Below are 21,056 nucleotides of genomic sequence, written 5' to 3' on the forward strand. Positions count from 1 at the left end.
AATAATTCATTGCTCTCGACACCTCCACTAATAAAATAAGAATACATCTTCTTCCTATTTTCATCATCCCAGGCAGTTATTCTGTATTTGAGACCTTTATGCACTCTATTTTTTTTTCCCTATGTGCCATTAATTGAATTTTCTAAGATGCTAAGGCCTCATTCAGACATCAGGGTGTTTTTGCACACAAGACAATTGTCTCTTTGGCGAAGAAGAGGACTAGAACTCTAGTGCCAATTATAGGAACTAGCTATGAGCCTTGTCACATGACTTGGGATAAAAGCCGAAACCAGAATCACTTTTAGGACTGCTACTTCCTATAGGTGGTCCTCTCTGAAGAGACAATTTGTATATTTCCCAAAGGAGCATTTCAGCTTAAAAGTCTCCTCACCTCGGCATGTCAGGCTTGACTTGTCACTCTCCACAAGGGGAAATGTTACCCCTTCGACAATTTTTCATCAGTGTCTTGTATCTAATTTTCATCCATCTTCTGTCCAATATCAACAGTCTAACATCCATTTTTGTCATGTACAAAAAAAGAAAATCCCCAATTTTTCTTACCCATTACACTACATTCCCATGTAGCATGTCCACTGTAGACTTCCCATGAGGCACTTACCTCTGCACATATAATTGTGAAGGAGCCGTGTAGGGTGCATTGGAAAGGATGATATTCCTTCTGAAATCCGCAGCATAAATTGACCTTCGTGGATCTTTAACCCTCAGCTCCTCTCAATTTACTCTAAAGATTAATTTTGCAGCAAATACATGAGATTTCTTAAAATCTCATACACTATGCTGGCAGTGTAAAACAAGGAATACACTGGAAAATCACTTGTGTTTTTGGCACCTTGGGAACTAAGCCCCAAAGAGTGCTTTCCATTCCATTTAACTGACCCGTTCACTTGAATGGGCAAGTTTGAGCCACAAGTAATATAAAAATCGGACACGTCTCCATTTTGTATGTTTTTATCCCACAATTGGTAATGTACGAAAAGAAACTGACCTGTCAACATGCCTGAAGGCTGTAATGGGAATGTGTTTTATCCCTAAGGAACACAAATGTCTGAGGCCTAAGGGAGAGTTATTAAATGACTTGTGCCAATCTTCGTTTGGAAAAAAAAGTTGCAGATTATATTACAACTAGTGATGAGCGAGTGTGCTCGTTACTTGAGTTTTCCGAGCATGCTCGGGTGTCCTCCGATTAGTTTGGGTGTGCTCAGAGATTATGTTTGAGTTTCCGCAGCTGCATAATTTGTGGCTGCTAGACAGCCTGAATACATGTGGGGATTCCCTAATGAACGGGCAATCCCTGCATGTATTCAGGCTGTCTAGCATCTGCGGGAACTCAAACATAATCTCCAAGCACGACCAAGATACTCGGAGAAAACCTGAGCATGCTCGGAAAACTCAAGTAACGAGCACACTCGCTCATCACTAATCACAACCTGTTTTGTGCAGAAATGTGACTTTTTTTGTTTTAACTTATACAGTATTTAGCTATTATTTTTTATTACTTTTTGCCTATTTCCTCACTTTTCAAAAGAAATTTATCATGTATTTGATATAAGGGACATCACAACCTGGCATAAATTGTAGCACAAATCTACCTATGCTCATAGAAGTCCAAGGCTTGCTTTAAAAGGGTTGTCTCAAATAATTTGGTTAAAATTGTTAAGTGATTGTAAAAGCAAGCAACTTTCCAATATACTTCTTATTAAGAATCCCCTATTCCCAAGAATAGAGGGATTTTTAATTCTACATGTCGCTGCCAAGGTTACCGACCACCATTCGACTGGCTGAGTGTCTGATTACCTCTAGCAGGCTCTTTGCTTTAGCGCACATTCAGTATTTGGTGAGTTTTTTACCTCAGTATCTGTAAGCCAAAGTCAGGAGTGGGTGATAAAAACAGAAGTGGTGACGTGTTTCTATTATACTTTTCCTCTGATTGTTCCACTCCTGGTTTTGGCTTACAAATACTGAGGTAAGAAACTCAACAAATACTGAACATGTGAACGTGGCCTTAGAGCCTGCTCACAGCGCTCTGAATCTGGCCAGACTGTTAGATCCAACCAGACTTAGTGTCCCCAACACTTCTTCCATGCTGCCTAGGAAAAACTGCCTCTACTAGTAGACTGCAAAAGCGCTTAGTTTGGACTAGTTGGCACGACCATGTCAGCGGTCCAAACCATCAATCTTCAGGCGTGCACTACCGCTGGCTAAGCAGGAAGCCATGAGCCTACGCCATTTTATACCAATATACTTTGGACTGGTTAAGAAATGCCTATCTATATTCTCATGAAAAGTATAAAATAAGAGGCAGCCACAGGTAGGGTATTGGGTATTGGGCAATAACAAGCTATTGATTCCATAATATTGCATACCTCCCAAATTTGAGAGACAGGATGCCCCTAGAGTGCTCCTTTACATAGTATGATGCCCACCCTCCTTTCCATAATATGAAACCCCCACAGTACCCGCCATACAATATGATGCCCATAAAATGATCCTCCACATAGTATAATGCAACCAAATACCCAATCACATGGTATAATGCTCTTACAAGTGCCATAGCACTATGATGATGCCTCCACTGTTCCCCCCACACAGTATGATTCCCTCACAGTGCCCCCAACACAGTATGATGCCCTCACAGTGCCCCCCACACAGTATGATGCTCCCAACCCCACAAACACACATGGTACAATATCCTACAGTATCCCACAGTTTGATGCCCCATCATTCCACCCAGCTCCCTACACCACCATCATATTCATGAATTTCTTTTCTAAAGATGCTGATACAGTTTAAAGCAGAACATACCACCAACCTCCTGGGACTTCTCAAACCTGTGACTGTCCTGCTGGATTCGGGATGGTTGAGACTAGAGCCATGGTATTGATCTGTATAACATGGATGCATAATACAGCTATATGCAAAACGTATGGGAACACAAGGCCCACTTATTCCCTTTTAAATTAATAAAATTAATATAAATAATGCAAACTGACTCAGACTGATGTAGAATAAAATCTTGTGGTCGTGAGGCTTTATTAAGGTTTAAAACAGAATAAAATAATTAAATAAATACCATTTTATTTTAAATTCCTCTAAAATTACCATAACCACCATACTTTCCAAAATAAAGTCCTTTAATCCACCATACTTTCCAAAATAAAGTCCTTTATTAAAACCGAAGACCAAAATCATCCCAATAAGATTGGGATATTTTTGCCCCAAAAGGCTGAACATCAAAGATGAGAAGCCCCCCACAGCCGAGAAAGACAAGATTCCACAGCAGTCTGAAGACCAAGATTAAAAATATCCAGGTCAATATCTCCCAAATGGACACCGTCCGGCCTACATAAACTCGGAAAATAACCCCCAAGATCGATATCGCCTGTTGACTGTAAAAATCTTTCCAAACACCTGTTGACCCTTTTTATGATGCTCTCCATGAACTATAACCTATCAGAAGCCCAAATAAGGCAAGGAACGATCTCGGACAAGATCAACCAAGACCCAGGGAACATGGACTTGATGAAATGCAGGTCCCGCTTAAAATACGCTAAAAGGTTTAAGGTTGGGACCTTGCCAATATCGTTCCCGCCAACATGCAATAAGATAACATCAGGAGGAGGGAAGACCCTTGAAAGTTGACTAAGGCACGGGCACACGTGGGGCAAATGCATGCCTCTCATCCCAAGCCAATAGATGGCCACTTGCGAGGTGTCAAATGATAGATTCTCACCATAAGAGCGAACCAAAGCTCTTTTTTGGGCCCAAAAGATGAATGAGTGGCCAACAATCCATATGATAATAGGACCTATAAAAGAATAAAACAGTTAAACCAGCAGAGCAGGACGTATGTACAATTTAGCTCTATTAGAATCCCAACGCCCCAGATGCTGAATTTGCATATCCCCTAAACCTGCTCTAGCCGCCTCAGTGGCAGCCCCAATTCAAAATGAATGTGACGAAAAATTCAAATGCCCTAAGTTTAGACGACCCAGGCATTTTTTAAGTACTGCAGAAAATTGAAAACAAGTAACAGGTTCCCCATTTTGATGAACAAACAAGGGGTCTGCCATGTGCGGTCGTATGGAACACCACTGATGAAGATTAGCTACCGGGCACACGGGAGAGCCCAGAATTTCCCGAAGCTTTATACTTACACCATATCCAAGTTGATCCGTCTTAGAACGGCGAACCAGCAAAGTCACTGCAGAAGACAAAAATGAGAGATCCTCCACTTGCAAGCCGGAGGCCCTATTATGGCTATAACAGATCAATTCCCCAATACAAAAAGCCCCAAAGAATGCAGTGACAAAGCAAGAACGAAACAGACTAACTTCATTGGGGTAAAACAAACATCCTTTAATGAAAACCAGAGCTTAAGCAATAAGTCCAAAGAAATCAGCCGGCCCTGCATCCGCCGTAAAATGCAGCTTTTTCACACCTTTTAGGAACTGCCTAACAGGAAAATGGCTCATCGATGAAGTTCCTCCGTAAAGCTGAAGAAAAAAGGAAACTCCAAAGAGCAGCTTAGACAAACTCGAATGGCGTAAGCCTCGATTGGCTAACATATCACAAAAAGATAGCACACAATCAGTTCTATTATTGAGGACATTAAAATCCCCAGAAACACAAAGTACACCACTCCTGCCAAGCAGCTGCATAAGCCGCCCAAGTTGAAGGAGCTAGCGAATTCCTGACATAACTTAGAGCTAATATAGAATCAGAGACCACACCTCGGAAGGGACCACCATCCCGTTGCGGTTCACCGTAGGGTAAGCCTCCTGAAAACGATTCCATTTCTGGTGAGAGAGGAAAACCACAGGATTGTCATGCAAATCAGTGGTCAAGGCTGATCTCAGCCATAAATTAAGACGTAAACATTTAAGAACAATATGTCGGAGAAGCTTGTTAGCTATATCCAATTTGGACGAAAGAGTGTTAATGACCATGACCATCCCAGGGAAAGAAAAACGCAACAAAAGCCAACGATTGGAAAAACAAGAACCCCAAAGCTCCACCCAAATTAGGATTATCAGCAAATCCAAAACCACAGCGAGAGAACTCAAATGTACCGCTGCAAAGAAAAGAGGCCACGAGGAAGCACACCATTTGTTCCCATACAGAATCCCAAAACCCCTTGAAGGAAGAACATGCCAAAATAAGCCTAAATCTTCCACTGCCGAAAAAGGGGATTGGATACAGCAAATCCCATTAAAATCTTTTAAAAAATATGACCAAACCAACAGGTCAGACTTTAAAGGTGCAGTAATCCGAATATGGGATCTCGGAGAAGATGCCCCTTTTGTTGCCTCATACATACGCCGAAGAAATGGGTAGCCCATAGGCATTATACGAAGAGCGAAATTGAGGCTCCCCAATAAAGATTGGAAATCCCTCAAAGTCGCTTTATCCTTCCCCAGCATAGCAAAAACCAGACACTTCAGCTTACAAATTATCTCGTCAGAAAAGCTGAATTCCATCTTGGTAGTATCAATGGTAATGCCCAGATTCTCAAGGCGGTGACAAGGCCGCACAGTTTTATCGGGAGCTAATGGGACTCCAAATTGGCCCATAAGCTCCACAAAATGATTCAAAAGAGAATGGCACTCAGAAGTGCCATCCCTACCAACAAACAAAAAGTCGTTGAGGTAGTGAAGCACTCCGCCAACAGGGCAAATAGAGCTCACTGTCCAGGCCAAAAAGGTCTAAAAAGCCTCGAAATAAAAACAAGATAACAAAAAGCCAATGGGCAAACAGCGATCAAAATAAAAATGCCCATCAAAATAAAAACCGAGAGAATTAAGACCGGAAGGCCATATTGGCAGTAAACGAAAAGCTGACTTAATGTCGGACTTAGCCAGCAAGCAGTTAGCGCCTGAGCGTTGTAAAAGCTCAACCGTACAATCAAAGGAGCTATAATGAACCGATGAGGTAGAAGGATCATCCTCATCATTGAGAGAACCCCCTTTCGGAAATGACAAGTGATGAATGATACGAAATGCACAAGCTTCCTTTTTAGGAACAACCCCTAAAGGGGATATCCTAAAATCCGGAAAGGGGGGCTCAGAAAACGGCCCAGAAATATGGCCAAGCCGCAATTCTTTAGCAATGTGCAATGCTACTGCTGACATATGAGAAAAAAGCGATGACAAATTCCATACTAACGAACAGCCGTGGCCCCGAAAATTAGGAACCTTAAAACCAAAACTAAAACCTTCAATGAGAAGGAGCGCAGTCTGTCTGTCTGGGAACCTGGCGAGCCACAGTAACATTTTTGCCAGATTCACTGGTGTCATAGCTTTTAAGAAACTGCTCACGTCCCTGGACGGTTAACTGGCCCTGTTGCTGCTGTTTTTTAAAACATTTGAACGCAGCATGATTGCCCCCACAGAAAGAGCAATCATGGGGAAACCTGCAAGAATTCAACCACTTACAGGTAGATTCGTTAAATGCAAAACAAACTCCCTTACGAAGAGTCTGTCCAGCAGATGGTTTGGAAGATGGAGTACGCTGGGGTAACATCAGATTAAGCCATAACCTGACGTCTTTCACACCCCAGTGTAATGAAGGATGAACCGCCCGCTTCTGCCGGAACGATTCATCATATTGCAACCATGCGACACCGCCAAAATTGCGGTACGCCTCCATGATGATGTCCAAATGCTGAAACAAACCACTACACAAAGAAGGAGACCGTTCTCCTAAAACCGAGGCGTAGATCACGAACGCCTGTAACCAAGAATGGAAAGACATATAAGCCTTGTGCTTATCCGAATCTTGCTCAGATTTGTCATTCTTCTTGTCCCCTTTGTCCCTATTAACTGGCAATAGGGAAAAAATATCTATATATTCCCTATTCCAGACTTTCTCTTTCACGGGTGTGGATAGATGGAAACCCAGAGGGGACAATTCACATGTTAACGCTTCTTTATAAATAGACTCAGATACATTAGACTGAGCAATTGGTAATGAAGGAGAAATCCCTGAGCCAACCCCACCCTGCCTCCCAAGGAACCCATTAGCCGAAGCTTGACTAACTAAAGATTGAACTAATTCCAAAGAAAGACCTTAGGTGGCAGAAAAATCAGAAACTGCAGAGTTCTCACCACTAGTCTGAGGCAGACGAAGACGGGCACCAGCATGGAGACCGACAGCAGGAGACGCCGACCTCACAGGAGCAACAGCCGGGGCACCAATGTCGTCACGACGATGAGGGAAGTCTTCATCAGAGGAATCAGAGTTCGACATCCAGGCTCTATGAGCGACGTCCATCCTTGAATCTGGCAGATGTTGGTGTCCAGAGGAGGATCCAGGTAGCTGCAAGTTCATAGGAGAAGAAGCAGAGGCCGAGACAGAAATAGCAGGCCTCTGGGTGGCACAGGCTAAACCATCCAAGCCTTCAGATGGCGCTCCCACAGCAGAGGACAGAGGCCTATGAGTGTCCATAACAGGAACCGCAGCAGGGAGGGAGACAGCAGGTGAGCTGAATACAACAGTCCCGGGGCCTCTGGGCTGGTCTCTCGAGTTCTGCCGAGACTCCTGTGGAGATGACCGGCAACGTGACGGTAAGACATCACGCTTATGCGGCCGCTTACCCCGCGAGGAAGAAGCAGGGGAAGGAGACCTCCGGTGTCTAGAAGGGGGCTGGCGTCTCTTCCCTGGAGCTGGGGACGGTGAATGCGTTCCCTGGGAGGCTTCTTCTTGCGCAGACTGCGCCCTGCACCTTCAGGTAAATCACCGGTTACCGGCGGCTCCGGTGCTTGAAACGGCATAACCGGGGCAGCAGGGCCCTGTGGTAAGGCCAAACAGGTCTGCAGCCAGTCCTCACCCCCTGACTGACCGGCTCTGAGTAGAATGTCAGCCACCAGCTGGTCCATTGTTTGATGGTCAGAGCTGATAATGAGCTCTGACAGGAATAGCTGACTATAAATAGCCCGCAGCTTGCCGCCAGAAATTCACCAGCCAATCAAAAAACACACCTGGACTTACACATGTGATTGGCTGGACATAAACCAATTGTTAAACATACCTGAAAGAAGTTGGCTAGCAACAACAAAAAATATCCTATGCCTTTCGGCTGTAATAGATAAACCCATTAAAACAATAGGGGACAAAAGCTTACAATGGGCTGAAACGCGTCCTATTGACTTGCTGAATGAAAAACAAGTTCACTGAATTATGACTGCTGAGATTTTATTGAAGTTTCACTAGCTGTGGTCAAGGACACCGAACTACAAGAGAAATATTATACCCCACATCATTTTTACAGTGGTGTGAAAAAGTGTTTGCCCCCCTTCCTGATTTTCTATTGTTTTGCATGTTTGTCACACTTAAATGTTTCTGATCACCAAACAAATGTAAATATTAGACAAGGATAACACAAGTAATCACAAAACGCAGATTTTAAATGAAGGTCTTTATTATTAAGGGAAAAAGAAATCCAAACCTACAGGGTCCTGTGTGAAAACCTAATCATTGGTTGGGCCACCCTTAGAAGCAACAACTGCAATCAAGCATTTGCGATAACTGGCAATGAGTCTTTATAACGCTATGGAGGGATTTTGGCCCACTCATCTTTGCAGAAATGTTGTAATTCAGCCACATTGGAGGGTTTCCTAGTATGAAACACTTTTTTAAGGTCATGCCACAGCATATTAGTCAGATTAAGGTCAGCACTTTGGCTAGGCCACTCCAAAGTCTTAGTTTTGTTTCCTTAAGCCATTTAGAGGTGGACTTGCTGGTATGTTTTAGATCGCTGTTCTGCTGCACAACCCAACCATGCTTCAGTTTGAAGTCACGAACAGATGGCCACATTCTACTTCAAGAATTTTTGGTAGACAGCAGAATTCATAGTTCCATTTACTACAGCAAGTCTTCCAGGTACTAAAACAGTAAAACAGCCCCAGACCTTCACACTAGCATCACCATATTTTACTGTTGGTATGATGTTTCTTTTCTGAAATGTTGTGTTACTTCTATGCTAGATGTAATGGAACATACATCTTCCAAAAAGTTCAACTTCTGTCTTGTCAGTCCACAGAGTATTATCCCAAAGTCTTGAGGATCATCAAGATGTTTACTGGCAAAACTGAGACTAGTCTTTATGTTCTTATTGCTCAGCAGTGGTTTTCGTCTTCGAACTCCGTCATGCCAGCCATTTTTTCCCAGTCCCTTTTTTATGGTGGAGTGATGAACGCTGACCTTAACTGAGGCAAGTGAGGCCTGCAGTTCTTTGGATGTTGTTGTGGGGTCTTTTTTGACCTCTTGAATGAGTGGTCGCTGCGCTCTTAGGGTAATTTTGGTCGGCCGGGCACTCCTGGGAAATTTCACCACTGTTCCATGTTTTTGCCAGTGGGGATAATGGCTCTCTTTGTCTTTTGCTGGAGTCCTAAAGCTTTAGAAATGGCTTTATAACCTTTTCCAGACTTATAGATGTCAATTACTTTGTTTCTCATTTGTTCCCGAATTTCTTTGGATCGCGACATGAGGTCTAGCTTTTGAGGATGCTTTGACCTACTTCACTTTGACAGGCAGGTCCTATTTAAGTGACTTCTTGATTGATAACAGATATCGTAGTAATCAGGCCTGCATGTGGCTAGGCAAATCTAACTCAGTTTCCCAAAGTTGTGATAGTGAGCAATCACTTTTTCACAAAGGGCCCTGAAGTTTTGGATTTATTTTTCCCTTAATAAGACCTTCATTTAAAACCTGCATTTTGTGTTACTTGTGTTATCTTTGCCTAATATTTAAATTTGTTTTGTGATCTGAAACATTTAAGTATGACAAACATGCAAAAGAATAGGAAATCAGGAAGGGGCAAACACTTTTTCACACAACTGTATGTGCAGTATGTCTTGTTAAAAAGAGCGACTCCATAAGAGTTCCTTCTAACATAAAAACAAATTACATTTTTCTACTTTTTTAATTGTTTGTACTACTTAGTGCTACCCTCACTGAAATGGTTAAAGCATTTTACTATAATCATTAATAGGGTTGGAAATCACTACACGTACATTGCATGCTGTTGTGGATATTGACCCTATACTTTTTTCTTTTAGATCCCTCATTCACTGATTGCCTTTAATTCAGAACATATAATAGAGGATCTATGTCAGGACAGGGTCCTTGTAAAATATTGATTCCTTGTAATATGTCAACTACAGGATTTCTTTGCTACTTTATGATGGTTGTCTGGCAGCGGAACCATGTTTTCTGCCAGATTTTCCTGATGCATGTTGTTGATCTTTACAAGAGTCTGACTCAGGATGACTAAGAATTTAATACAGCTATTATACCCCCCATGGCCATTTAAGAATCGACACTTGTATGGTACATTGTCTTGACCTTCTATATGGCATATTGTCATACAATAAACCAATACACATACTGCCTAATGATCAGCATCATACAAGACGGTGCTCAGATAAGTTGGTACTCTACCTGTACAAGAGAGTACTCCAAAAGTGGTCAGTGTGTAACAACTGCCTAATAAATAGTATTGTACAAGATGGTGCCCAGATAAGTTAGTACTCTACCAGTGCAGGATGGTACTGTTAAAGTGGTCAGTGTCTAATAACTAGGAGGTCAAGAGTTATTTTATACGTAAGTAATTTTATTAATAAAACAAAAATTGCATAAAAATCAAACAAAAAATACCGCTATCCAAGCAGGCAAGGGGGAAAATTTTATCACAATATAACATTAATTACATAAAAATTACAATAAAGCAGAAATTAGTCTATGGGCACAAAAGAGGGCATATATATGTATAAATAAAATGCAAATGCTACATAAATTACTTAAAGTGCCAGCAGCCAGGTATATGAAAAAATCCAATTGCGGTATATATAATAAAGTGACAGTACACACAAACCATAGCAATGGCAAAGATGTACATTAAAGTGCATATAGCTGGATAATAGAGGCCCTATGAAATGCCCTAATCTATGCAGGAAAGTGAAGGTTTATTACCCTCTTATCTAAGTTTGGTCGCACATGTATAGCGCACAATAACCATATGACATTAAAATCAGCCTAGTCAGTGAAATACATAGCCTACATAAGACTAACTTACTGTGATGAAGTATGCCCCCACCTGCCGCCGCAATGCGCGTTTCGGCGTTCTTCGTCACGCCTCCTGACGAAGAACGCCGAAACGCGCGTTGAGGCGGCAGGCGGAGGTCATACTTCATCACAGTAAGTTAGTCTTATGTAGGCTATGTATTTCACTGTCTAGGCTAATTTTGATGTCATATGGTTATTGTGCGCTATACATGTGCAACCATACTTAGATAAGAGGGTAATAAACCTTCACTTTCCTGCATAGATTAGGGCATTTCAGAGGGCCTCTATTATCCAGCTACAGTTGTGGCCAAAAGTATTGACACCCCTGCAATTTTGTCAGATAATACTCAGTTTCTTCCTGAAAATTATTGCAAACACAAATTCTTTGGTATTATTATCTTCATTTAATTTGTCTTAAATGAAAAAACACAAAAAGAATTGTTCTAAAGCCAAATTGGATATAATTCCACACCAAACCTAAAAAAGAGGGTGGACAAAAGTATTGGCACTGTTCGAAAAATCATGTGATACTTCTCTAATTTGTTTAATTAACAGCACCTGTAACTTACCTGTGGCACCTAACAGGTGTTGGCAATAACTAAATCACACTTGCAGCCAGTTGACATGGATTAAAGTTGACTCAACCTCTGTCCTGTGTCCTTGTGTGTACCACATTGAGCATGGAGAAAAGAAAGAAGACCAAAGAACTGTCTGAGGACTTGAGAAACCAAATTGTGAGGAAGCATGAGCAATCTCAAGGCTACAAGTCCTTCTCCAAAGACCTGAATGTTCCTGTGTCTACCGTGCGCAGTGTCATCAAGAAGTTTAAAGCCCATGGCACTGTAGCTAACCTCCCTAGATGTGGACGTAAAAGAAAAATTGACAAGAGATTTCAATGCAAGATTGTGCGGATGTTGGATAAAGAACCTTGACTAACATCCAAACAAGTTCAAGCTGCCCTGCAGTCCGAGGGTACAACAGTGTCAACCCGTACTATCCGTCGGCGTCTGAATGAAAAGGGACTGTATGGTAGGAGACCCAGGAAGACCCCACTTCTTACCCCGAGACATAAAAAAGCCAGGCTGGAGTTTGCCAAAACTTACCTGAAAAAGCCTAAAACGTTTTGGAAGAATGTTCTCTGGTCAGATAAGACAAAAGTAGAGCTTTTTGGGCAAAGGCATCAACATAGAGTTTACAGGAGAAAAAAAGGCATTCAAAGAAAAAAGCACGGTCCCTACAGTCAAACATGGCGGAGGTTCCCTGATGTTTTGGGGTTGCTTTGCTGCCTCTGGCACTGGACTGCTTGACCGTGTGCATGGCATTATGAAGTCTGAAGACTACCAACAAATTTTGCAGCATAATGTAGGGCCCAGTGTGAGAAAGCTGGGTCTCCCTCAGAGGTCATGGGTCTTCCAGCAGGATAATGACCCAAAACACACTTCAAAAAGCACTAGAAAATGGTTTGAGAGAAAGCACTGGAGAATTCTAAGGTGGCCAGCAATGAGTCCAGACCTGAATCCCATAGAACACCTGTGGAGAGATCTAAAAATGGCAGTTTGGAGAAGGCACCCTTCTAATATCAGGGACCTGGAGCAGTTTGCCAAAGAAGAATGGTCTAAAATTCCAGCAGAGCATTGTAAGAAACTCATTGATGGTTACCGGAAGCGGTTGGTCGCAGTTATTTTGGCTAAAGGTTGTGCAACCAAGTATTAGGCTGAGGGTGCCAATACTTTTGTCGGGCCCATTTTTGGAGTTTTGTGTGAAATGATGAATGTTTTGCTTCATTCTCTTTAGTGTTTTTCCATTTAAGACAAATTAAATGAAGATAATAATACCAAAGAATTTGTGTTTGCAATCATTTTCAGGAAGAAACTGAGTATTATCTGACAGAATTGCAGGGGTGTCAATACTTTTGGCCACAACTGTATATGCACTTTAATGTACATCTTTGCCATTGCTATGGTTTGTGTGCACTGTCACTTTATTATATACAGTGCAGACCAAAAGTTTGGACACACCTCATTCAAAGCGTTTTCTTTATTTTCATGACTATGAAAATTGTAGATTCACTCTGAAGGCATCAGAACTATGAATTAACACATGTGGAATTATATAATTAACAAAAAAGTGTGAAGCAACTGAAAATACGCGTATATCTTATATTCTAGGTTTTTCAACGTAGCCACCTTTTGCTTTGATTACTGCTTTGCACACTCTTGGCATTCTCTTGATGAGCTTCAAGAGGTAGTCACCGGAAATGGTCTTTCAACAGTCTTGAAGGAGTTCCCAGAGATGCTTAGCACTTGTTGGCCCTTTTGCCTTCACTCTGCAGTCCAGCTCACCCCAAACCATTTCGATTGGGTTCAGGTCTGGTGACTGTGGAGGCCAGGTCATCTGGAGTAGCACCCCATCACTCTCTTTCTTGGTCAAATAGCCCTTACACAGCCTGGAGGTGTGTTTGGGGTCATTGTCCTGTTGAAAAATAAATGATGGTCCAACTAAACTGGATGGAATAGCATGCCGCTGCAAAATGCTGTGGTAGCCATGCTGGTTCAGTATGCCTTCAATTTTGAATAAATCCCCAACAGTGTCACCAGCAAAGCACCCCCACACCATAACACCTCCTCCTCCATGCTTCACGGTGGGAACCAGGCATGTAGAGTCCATCCGTTCACCTTTTCTGCGTCGCAAGAAGACACGGTGGTTGGAACCAAAGATCTCAAATTTGGACTCATCAGACCAAAGCACAGATTTCCACTGGTCTAATGTCCATTCCTTGTGTTCCTTAGCCCAAACAAGTCTCTTCTGCTTGTTGCCTGTCCTTAGCTGTGGTTTCCTAGCAGCTATTTTACCATGAAGGCCTGCTGCACAAAGTCTCCTCTTAACAGTTGTTGTAGAGATGTGTCTGCTGCTAGAACTCTGTGTGGCATTGACCTGGTCTCTAATCTGAGCTGCTGTTAACCTGCGATTTCTGAGGCTGGAGACTCGGATGAACTTATCCTCCGCAGCAGAGGTGACTCTTGGTCTTCCTTTCCTGGGGCGGTCCTCATGTGAGCCAGTTTCTTTGTAGTGCTTGATGGTTTTTGCCACTGCACTTGGGGACACTTTCAAAGTTTTCCCAATTTTTCAGACTGACTGACCTTCACTTCTTAAAGTAATGATGGCCACTTGTTTTTCTTTACTTAGCTGCTTTTTTCTTGCCATAATAGAAATTCTAACTGTCCTACTGAATAGGCTATCAGCTGTGTATCCACCAGACTTCTGCACAACACAACTGATGGTCCCTGTTAGGCGTCAGATTCCGGACACTGCACAGCGGGAATCCAGAGCCAGACATCCAGCGGTCTCCCATTCTCCTCCGACCGCTCCGGGTGCTGCTCAGCAATCACGGCGAGCCAGGCGTGCTACTCAGACTTGCTCTGACAGCCTGGTTGTTGCTGCCACCTCTGGTGCAGCAATGGTAGCGCATCCTGTTATGCAGGGAACCGCTTCAGAGGCTAAGTCCTCATGCTGTGCTACTGGGCATGCCCGCAAGGTGACCTCTCACTGGAGAGCAGGGGTCACATGCTCAGGTCCTGCGTCGGATCTGATTGGTCCTTTCCAGGGTACTGGAAGGTCCCGGAAGCGCATGACTATAAAAAGCCCGCATGGCGGCTCGGCCATGTGCTAGTGTAGCATATTATGCTGTGTGTGTATGGTGAAGGATGCATGGACTGGTGACTGACTTATTATGAAACCCCTTCCCTTGGATAATACGATTGGTGACTGTGTGTTGGGTTAGTCAGCTCCAGGTTGTGGCAAGCTACATGCCGTTGTGCGATCCACGCCTACACTAGCGTCCGTCGGTGCCCGGTTCTCGGCGCCGACGCTTGCGGCTTTAGCTGCCGCTGCGCTGCAATACCAGCAGCTATTGGTGTTCGCGGCTGCGACGCCACACGCCGGCTCCTGTGACGTTAACAGGGCCAGCGCCTTTGCATATATTTTTTCCAAGCGACTCTGTGTCTGAACAGAGCCGCTCCTAGCGTTCGGGTGACATTAACCCGTGCGCACTACGGCACCTTCTGGTGCATCTGCCATTGTCCAGCAGCGGTCTAGTCACCTACCGCACGGTGGACCCCGGGCGGCGAACGCACCTGACTGCAGTCATCCGACTAGTATGCTGTACCTGCTGGAATTTTAATATGCATTGGCACAATAAAATGGATTTTTAATTTTCCATTTCTCACGCTGGTATTTCTCTTTTTTCTTTTTCACTGTTGATTGACTGCCTGGTCAAGTCCGTGCGCAAGGATTTGGATACTGCCGGCAGGGCAGTACGGTGAGCTGGATTGTTTTTTCTTTTCTTTTCATCATATTATTTATATTTGGTGCGTTCCGCCGTCCCTAACAGTCCCAACCCCATTTATAAGGCAAAAAATCCCACTTATTAAACCTGACAGGGCACACCTGTGAAGTGACAACCAGTTCCGGTGATTACCTCCTGAAGCTCATCAAGAGAATGCCAAGAGTGTGCAAAGCAGTAATCAAAGCAAAAGGTGGCTACTATGAAGAACCTAGAATATAAGACATATTTTCAGTTGTTTCACACTTTTTTGTTAATTATATAATTCCACATGTGTTAATTCATAGTTTTGATGCCTTCAGAGTGAATCTACAATTTTCATAGTCATGAAAATAAAGAAAACTCTTTGAATGAGAAGGTGTGTCCAAACTTTTGGTCTGTACTGTATACCGTAATTGGATTTTTTCATATACCTGGCTGCTGGCACTTTAAGTAATATATGTAGCATTTGCATTTTATTTATATATATATATATGCCCTCTTTTGTGCCCATAGACTAATTTCTGATTTATTGTAATTTTTATGTAATTAATGTTATATTGTGATAAAATTGTCCCCCTTGCCTGCTTGGATAGCGGTATTTTTTGTTTGATCTTTATGCAATTTTTGTTTTTTTAATAAAATTACTTACGTATAAAATAACTCTTGACCTCCTTTTTTCTGCCTAAATGTGGCATTGTTGGATGGTTTGGGTGTTGCTATAGATGATATAGAGTTAAAAAATTTTCTTTGTGCCATTTAGTGGAAATTTATGTATACCTAAGTGTCTGATAATTGTCTAATAATCAGCATTATACAATATGGTGCCCAGATAAGTTGGTACTCTACCAATATATGTTGGTACTTTAAAAGTCTTCAGAGTCTAATTAAACATTTTGGGTATCATTCAGGCGTCCATTTTTTCTCACATGTGAAAAAAATGTGACAATTCTCATCAGTGTTTGGTCAGTGTGTCTCTTTTTACCATCAGAGTTTCATCAGTGATTGTTTTTTACTTAAAAAAAAAATGCAAAACTTCTGCTATCCACTGCCATGTTAAAATCAGACCTCACACAGATTGTATATGGATGGACTCATAGGGGTATTTAAGTTACTTTTCTTTTTTTGTCTTGTAGTGTTCATTGCCATTTTTTGCGCCAAATTCTTTGAGATGGCCTACGTTCATGAACTTTGTACAAAGTCAAAAATAGTCCTTATGCCCCAATTCATGAAAACCTTTCCACCAGAAAACTAGTGTAAAAAGCTTTGAAAAGTTGCGAAATTTTTGTTCAATGTGAGACTGCGCCAAAATTTTGCGACTTTTAGCTCTTGCACGCCATTTTTGCTCAGCTGACCCACTAGTAACCCACCACACTTTTCAGCTACATGCAAATGTGACATTATCCTCAATCACAAATTTATATAACAATGGACGCGGCAGATTGTTAAATGAATAAGATGCCGCCTTTGTCTGCACATAGTGATTCAAATATATAGTGCCAAGTACTGCTCATATAAGAGGGTGGTGGCCACTGCTGCACAGGGGCCCACCAGAGGATTCTCCTGTTCTCCGGTGTGCCAGTCCAAGCCTGGCTCATATCACTACAGCGACAATTATGTTCAAAGCATGACTAATAATGTTCCTTAATCATTTGTCACCGGGATAAATTTCCATCACGGTTGTTGCGTTGTCATCTAGATATAAAGCACAGAAACTAGAATAGTAATTGACTACATCACAAGTCATGGGCTGTGGTTCCTCAGGTCTGCCTACCAGAAAAATGTCTTCCTCTATGTGACCGCCAATGTCAGACGTCGCCACGTTTTTCCAAATAATTGTTGCCTATAGTAAATGTATTTCTATTTTTCTTTAATTAGCAAGTCCCAGTCTCTGACCAACGCCTTCAACTTCACCCAGTCGTCATTCTTCCGCTCGTCAACGAATGAAGATGAAGCTAAAGCGGACACTATCCGGAATCTAAGGAAGTCCTTCGCCGGTCTGTTCTCTGACTAAGTGTCATAAAATTATAGTAGTAAAAAGTAATCGTGCGCCTAATGTTACACAGGATATAAAATATGATACCCAAAAGAGATGAGTTATCGGACGCTTCTTACTTCTGTGCAAGTTTGTTAGCTATAGGCCATAATGCCTGGTGCAAACGTGTTTCTGGTATATAACTAGTAAAAGCAATATTGCTGTGCGAAAATTCAGGTATGGGACTAAGCCATAACCGCCAGCTCAATTATCAGTTATTATAAGTATGGTTATATGGTAATTATCATTATGTTGCTATTATTATGTATATTATATTACTAGTTGGACTAGTGTTTTTCTTCTAATTTCGTTTTCTTGAATATTTTGTGCCGCTATCCATTCATCCTGCTGCTTGGAATTCATACTCTGACATGCCATGCTTGGCATGTCACTCTCCACAAGGGGAAATGTTACCCCTTACACTCTATTAGCTGGGACTTCGGTGCCAATAGACTACTCGGTACATGTCGTATAAATGTTGAAATCCAATTTTGTAGTCAAAACCGTTAAAGACATTGTTCTTTTTTGGAAAACATTTCCATACACACACAGTTACGGTAATTGAGAAAAAAAAACCTAAAAAACTGTGCTACTTACCCTCCCCAAGCTGAGTTCAGCGCTGTGTCTCCAATGCTGCCCTGGTTTCCATCGAATTCGCTGCAGCTAATCGCTGAGCTCGGCGGCTCTGCCAATGTAGGCGGCACAAACCAAAAAGCTCATTGATTGGCCTGTTGATATGACATCCGCTGCAACCAAAGAGAGATTGACTAATGGCGGAGGGAAAAAAAAAGCAGTATACACAAAAAAGCTAAGGCTTCTAGTATAGAGAAAAAAATGCTACAAATATTTCTCTCCTTGTGTGCACACCACAGCTTTTTCTGAAAAGTCCCCAGAAAATTAGTTTTCACTGTAAATCAACTTTACGTCATTATTTAGTTGCGTCGTATAGACATGTTTTTTGACGACTCCCATCATCTAGTAGAGGCTCAGTTTTCACTAGCATTGGCGATGTCTGCTATCCCTTTTGTTCTGTTTTGAGATTTATTTTTAACTAAAAATTGGAACGATTCTCAAAGGAAGGAACAAGACAAACAGGTGCAAATTTTTCCTTGGCATTGCAGCCTTCTTTGTTAGATTTCCTAAATTCTATTTAGGAAACAAGACTCACGTGAACAAGCATATCAGTGCTTTGTACACCCTCCAAGTAATCCAGAGCCTTAAATAAAATTTGTCACCACAAAATTTTGCTACCACATGTAAAAGCTGCATGATGTAGGTGGAGAGACCCTGATTCAAGTGATGTATCACTTAGTTTACTGGCTGCAGCAGTTTTGATAAAATCATTGCAGATCTAGCAGTGCTCAGAAAACTCAGCAGTGTGTAACCCCACCCACATCACTCATTGGCTGCTTTCTGTGCACACTGTGAAAGCTGCCAATCAGTTTTGTGGGTGTGGTTGGACTAGAGGGCATAAGGTAGCTAGTCCTCTAGTAATAATCTCCTGATCATACTAATTTTATTGAACCTATGGGAAGCAGCACAGTACGCGCACATCGCTGGAATCAGGCTCTCAAACCCTACATCATCCTGCTCACAGATAACATTGTAAAAAACCTGGTGTCCAGATTCCCTTTAAAACGGATCTGTCATCTGAATTTTCATTTAAAAGAACAGATTTGTTATTGTGTTTTGACCCTGTAAAATGCCTACTAGAGCTGTGTGTCAAGGTGTACTGTTAGAGTCCAGTATATTACTATATATATTTTCTGTCTTAAAGAGGTTGTCCAGGAGTAATATATCGATGACCTCTCCGTAGGTGCAGCCTTTAAATCAGTGTTTCCCAAACTCCAGTCCTCACGGACCCCAACAGGTCATGTTTTCAGGATTTCCTTAGTATTTCACAGGTGATGGAAGTATCATCAAGGCATCAGGAATTATCTCACATGTGTAACACTATTGAAATCCTGAAAACACGACCTGTTGGGGTCCGCGAGGACTGGAGTTTGGGAACCATTGCTTTAAATAATGTTCTGAGCCAGGATGTTTTGTCTCTGTACATCATTTACATCAGGGCAAATTAATGGGAATGCCGCATGTCAGACCCTCTCTTCTGATATTTATTATTTTTTATTTATTATTTTTATCGCTGTCCTCATTGGGGCCCGTAATCAAAATTCCCTATCGGTATGTCTTCGAATTGTAGGAGGCAACCGGAGAACCCAGAGGAAACCCACGCAAACACATAAATTCTTTGCAGATGTCAACCTTGGTGGGATTTGAACCGAGATCCACAGTTCTGCAAGGAGACAGTGCTAACCATTGAGCCACCGTACAGGGCTAACCACTGAGCCACCATACAGTGCTAACCACTGAGCCACCATACAGTGCTAACCACTGAGCCACCGTACAGTGCTAACCACTGAGCCACCGTACAGTGCTAACCACTGAGCCACCATACAGTGCTAACCACTGAGCCACCATGCAGTGCTAACCACTGAGCCACCGTACAGTGCTAACCACTGAGACAACATTCTGCCTTCTCTGATGTTCATAGGGCATCAATTTGTTAATCCTGGATTATTAAAATGAAACTAAAATGAATGAAAACCTTAAGAGCAGAAGTTAGATTGGCCGCCTTCCAGATGTCTGCGAGCTATCATTTAATCACTCCTACAAATATAGGAGTGCCATACTAATTTAAGACATACAGAGCGTGACATCGAGATTGGCGTATATCAAGAGAGGGTGCGGAGGGAGGAGCCCGGCGAAGTGATTGCGGGGGATCACATAGAGCTTTTCATGCCATCAAGATAAGCAGATTACACTTTCAAATTCTTAATCCCTTTTTTTCAGTAGGAACTACAGCTCTGGAGCACAAACATCAGTCCTACCAAGTCTAATTTAAAATAAAAAGAACATTCATAAACATGTGAAAAGTTTTATTATTGGGTTGGAGAGAGGGGTTTTCCATTTTTTTAAGAAAACTCATCTTGATAGTAGTTGTCCGTTTTATGCCGGCTGAGAGCTGAGGTATAAGTGGAATAACATTATTGTGAATTGCTGGGTAAAGCTGATTTGCTGTCATAACTTTGCCATTTGTTCCCTGGACTTGTTTTTACTTCTAACCTCCTGTCCTTCATGCAGTGTTGCAGCCCTTATTGTTGTGTAGACTATATGACAGTTCATTTCAGCGGATGAAATTCTGTGTACATAATATATACCATACAAATAAAGAGCATTACTAAACCGACTGACTGACTTTTATGTGTTTTTTTTTATTATTATTTTTACTTTCTTGTATACCGTAGCACAATCAAAAAAAACTTTTTCTTAAAAAAGGGTTATCCAGGAATAAATTGGATTTTTGGCTCATGGTTGAAAAAATAATAACAGGCAGGTTGTTCCATCCAGTGCCGGCTCCTGCAATAGATCAACAGAGCAGCTCTTCTTATTCTGGGCTGCTCCGTTGAGGTAGTGTGACTGCCAGCGTCATGCTGATTGACAGCTGACTTCCTGCAGTTAGGTAGTGGGGAGACGGCAGTCAATCAGCATGACGTCAGCAGTGACGCCCTGTCGACAGAGCAGAGTCTACGAGAAGCCGATGCTGTCGACGCGATG

At 42.2% G+C, this 21,056-nt stretch overlaps 1 protein-coding gene across 2 annotated transcripts in view; it reads left to right on the forward strand.

The window, feature by feature from the left end:
* SYN2 (synapsin II) overlaps nt 1–20,688 on the forward strand; it is a 434,838-nt gene extending 414,150 nt beyond the window's left edge. For both annotated transcript variants that reach the window (XM_073574250.1, XM_073574251.1), the window contains one exon: nt 17,282–20,688. In XM_073574250.1, the coding sequence (XP_073430351.1) occupies nt 17,282–17,417 (136 nt within the window). In that variant the 3' untranslated portion in view covers nt 17,418–20,688. The remainder of the gene's footprint in view (nt 1–17,281) is intronic.
* The last annotated feature ends 368 nt before the right edge of the window (nt 20,689–21,056 follow it).

This window comes from Dendrobates tinctorius, unplaced genomic scaffold (genome assembly GCF_039654945.1).
Source record: "Dendrobates tinctorius isolate UK_male_01 unplaced genomic scaffold, ASM3965494v1 ptg000038l, whole genome shotgun sequence".
Taxonomy (NCBI): domain Eukaryota; kingdom Metazoa; phylum Chordata; class Amphibia; order Anura; family Dendrobatidae; genus Dendrobates; species Dendrobates tinctorius.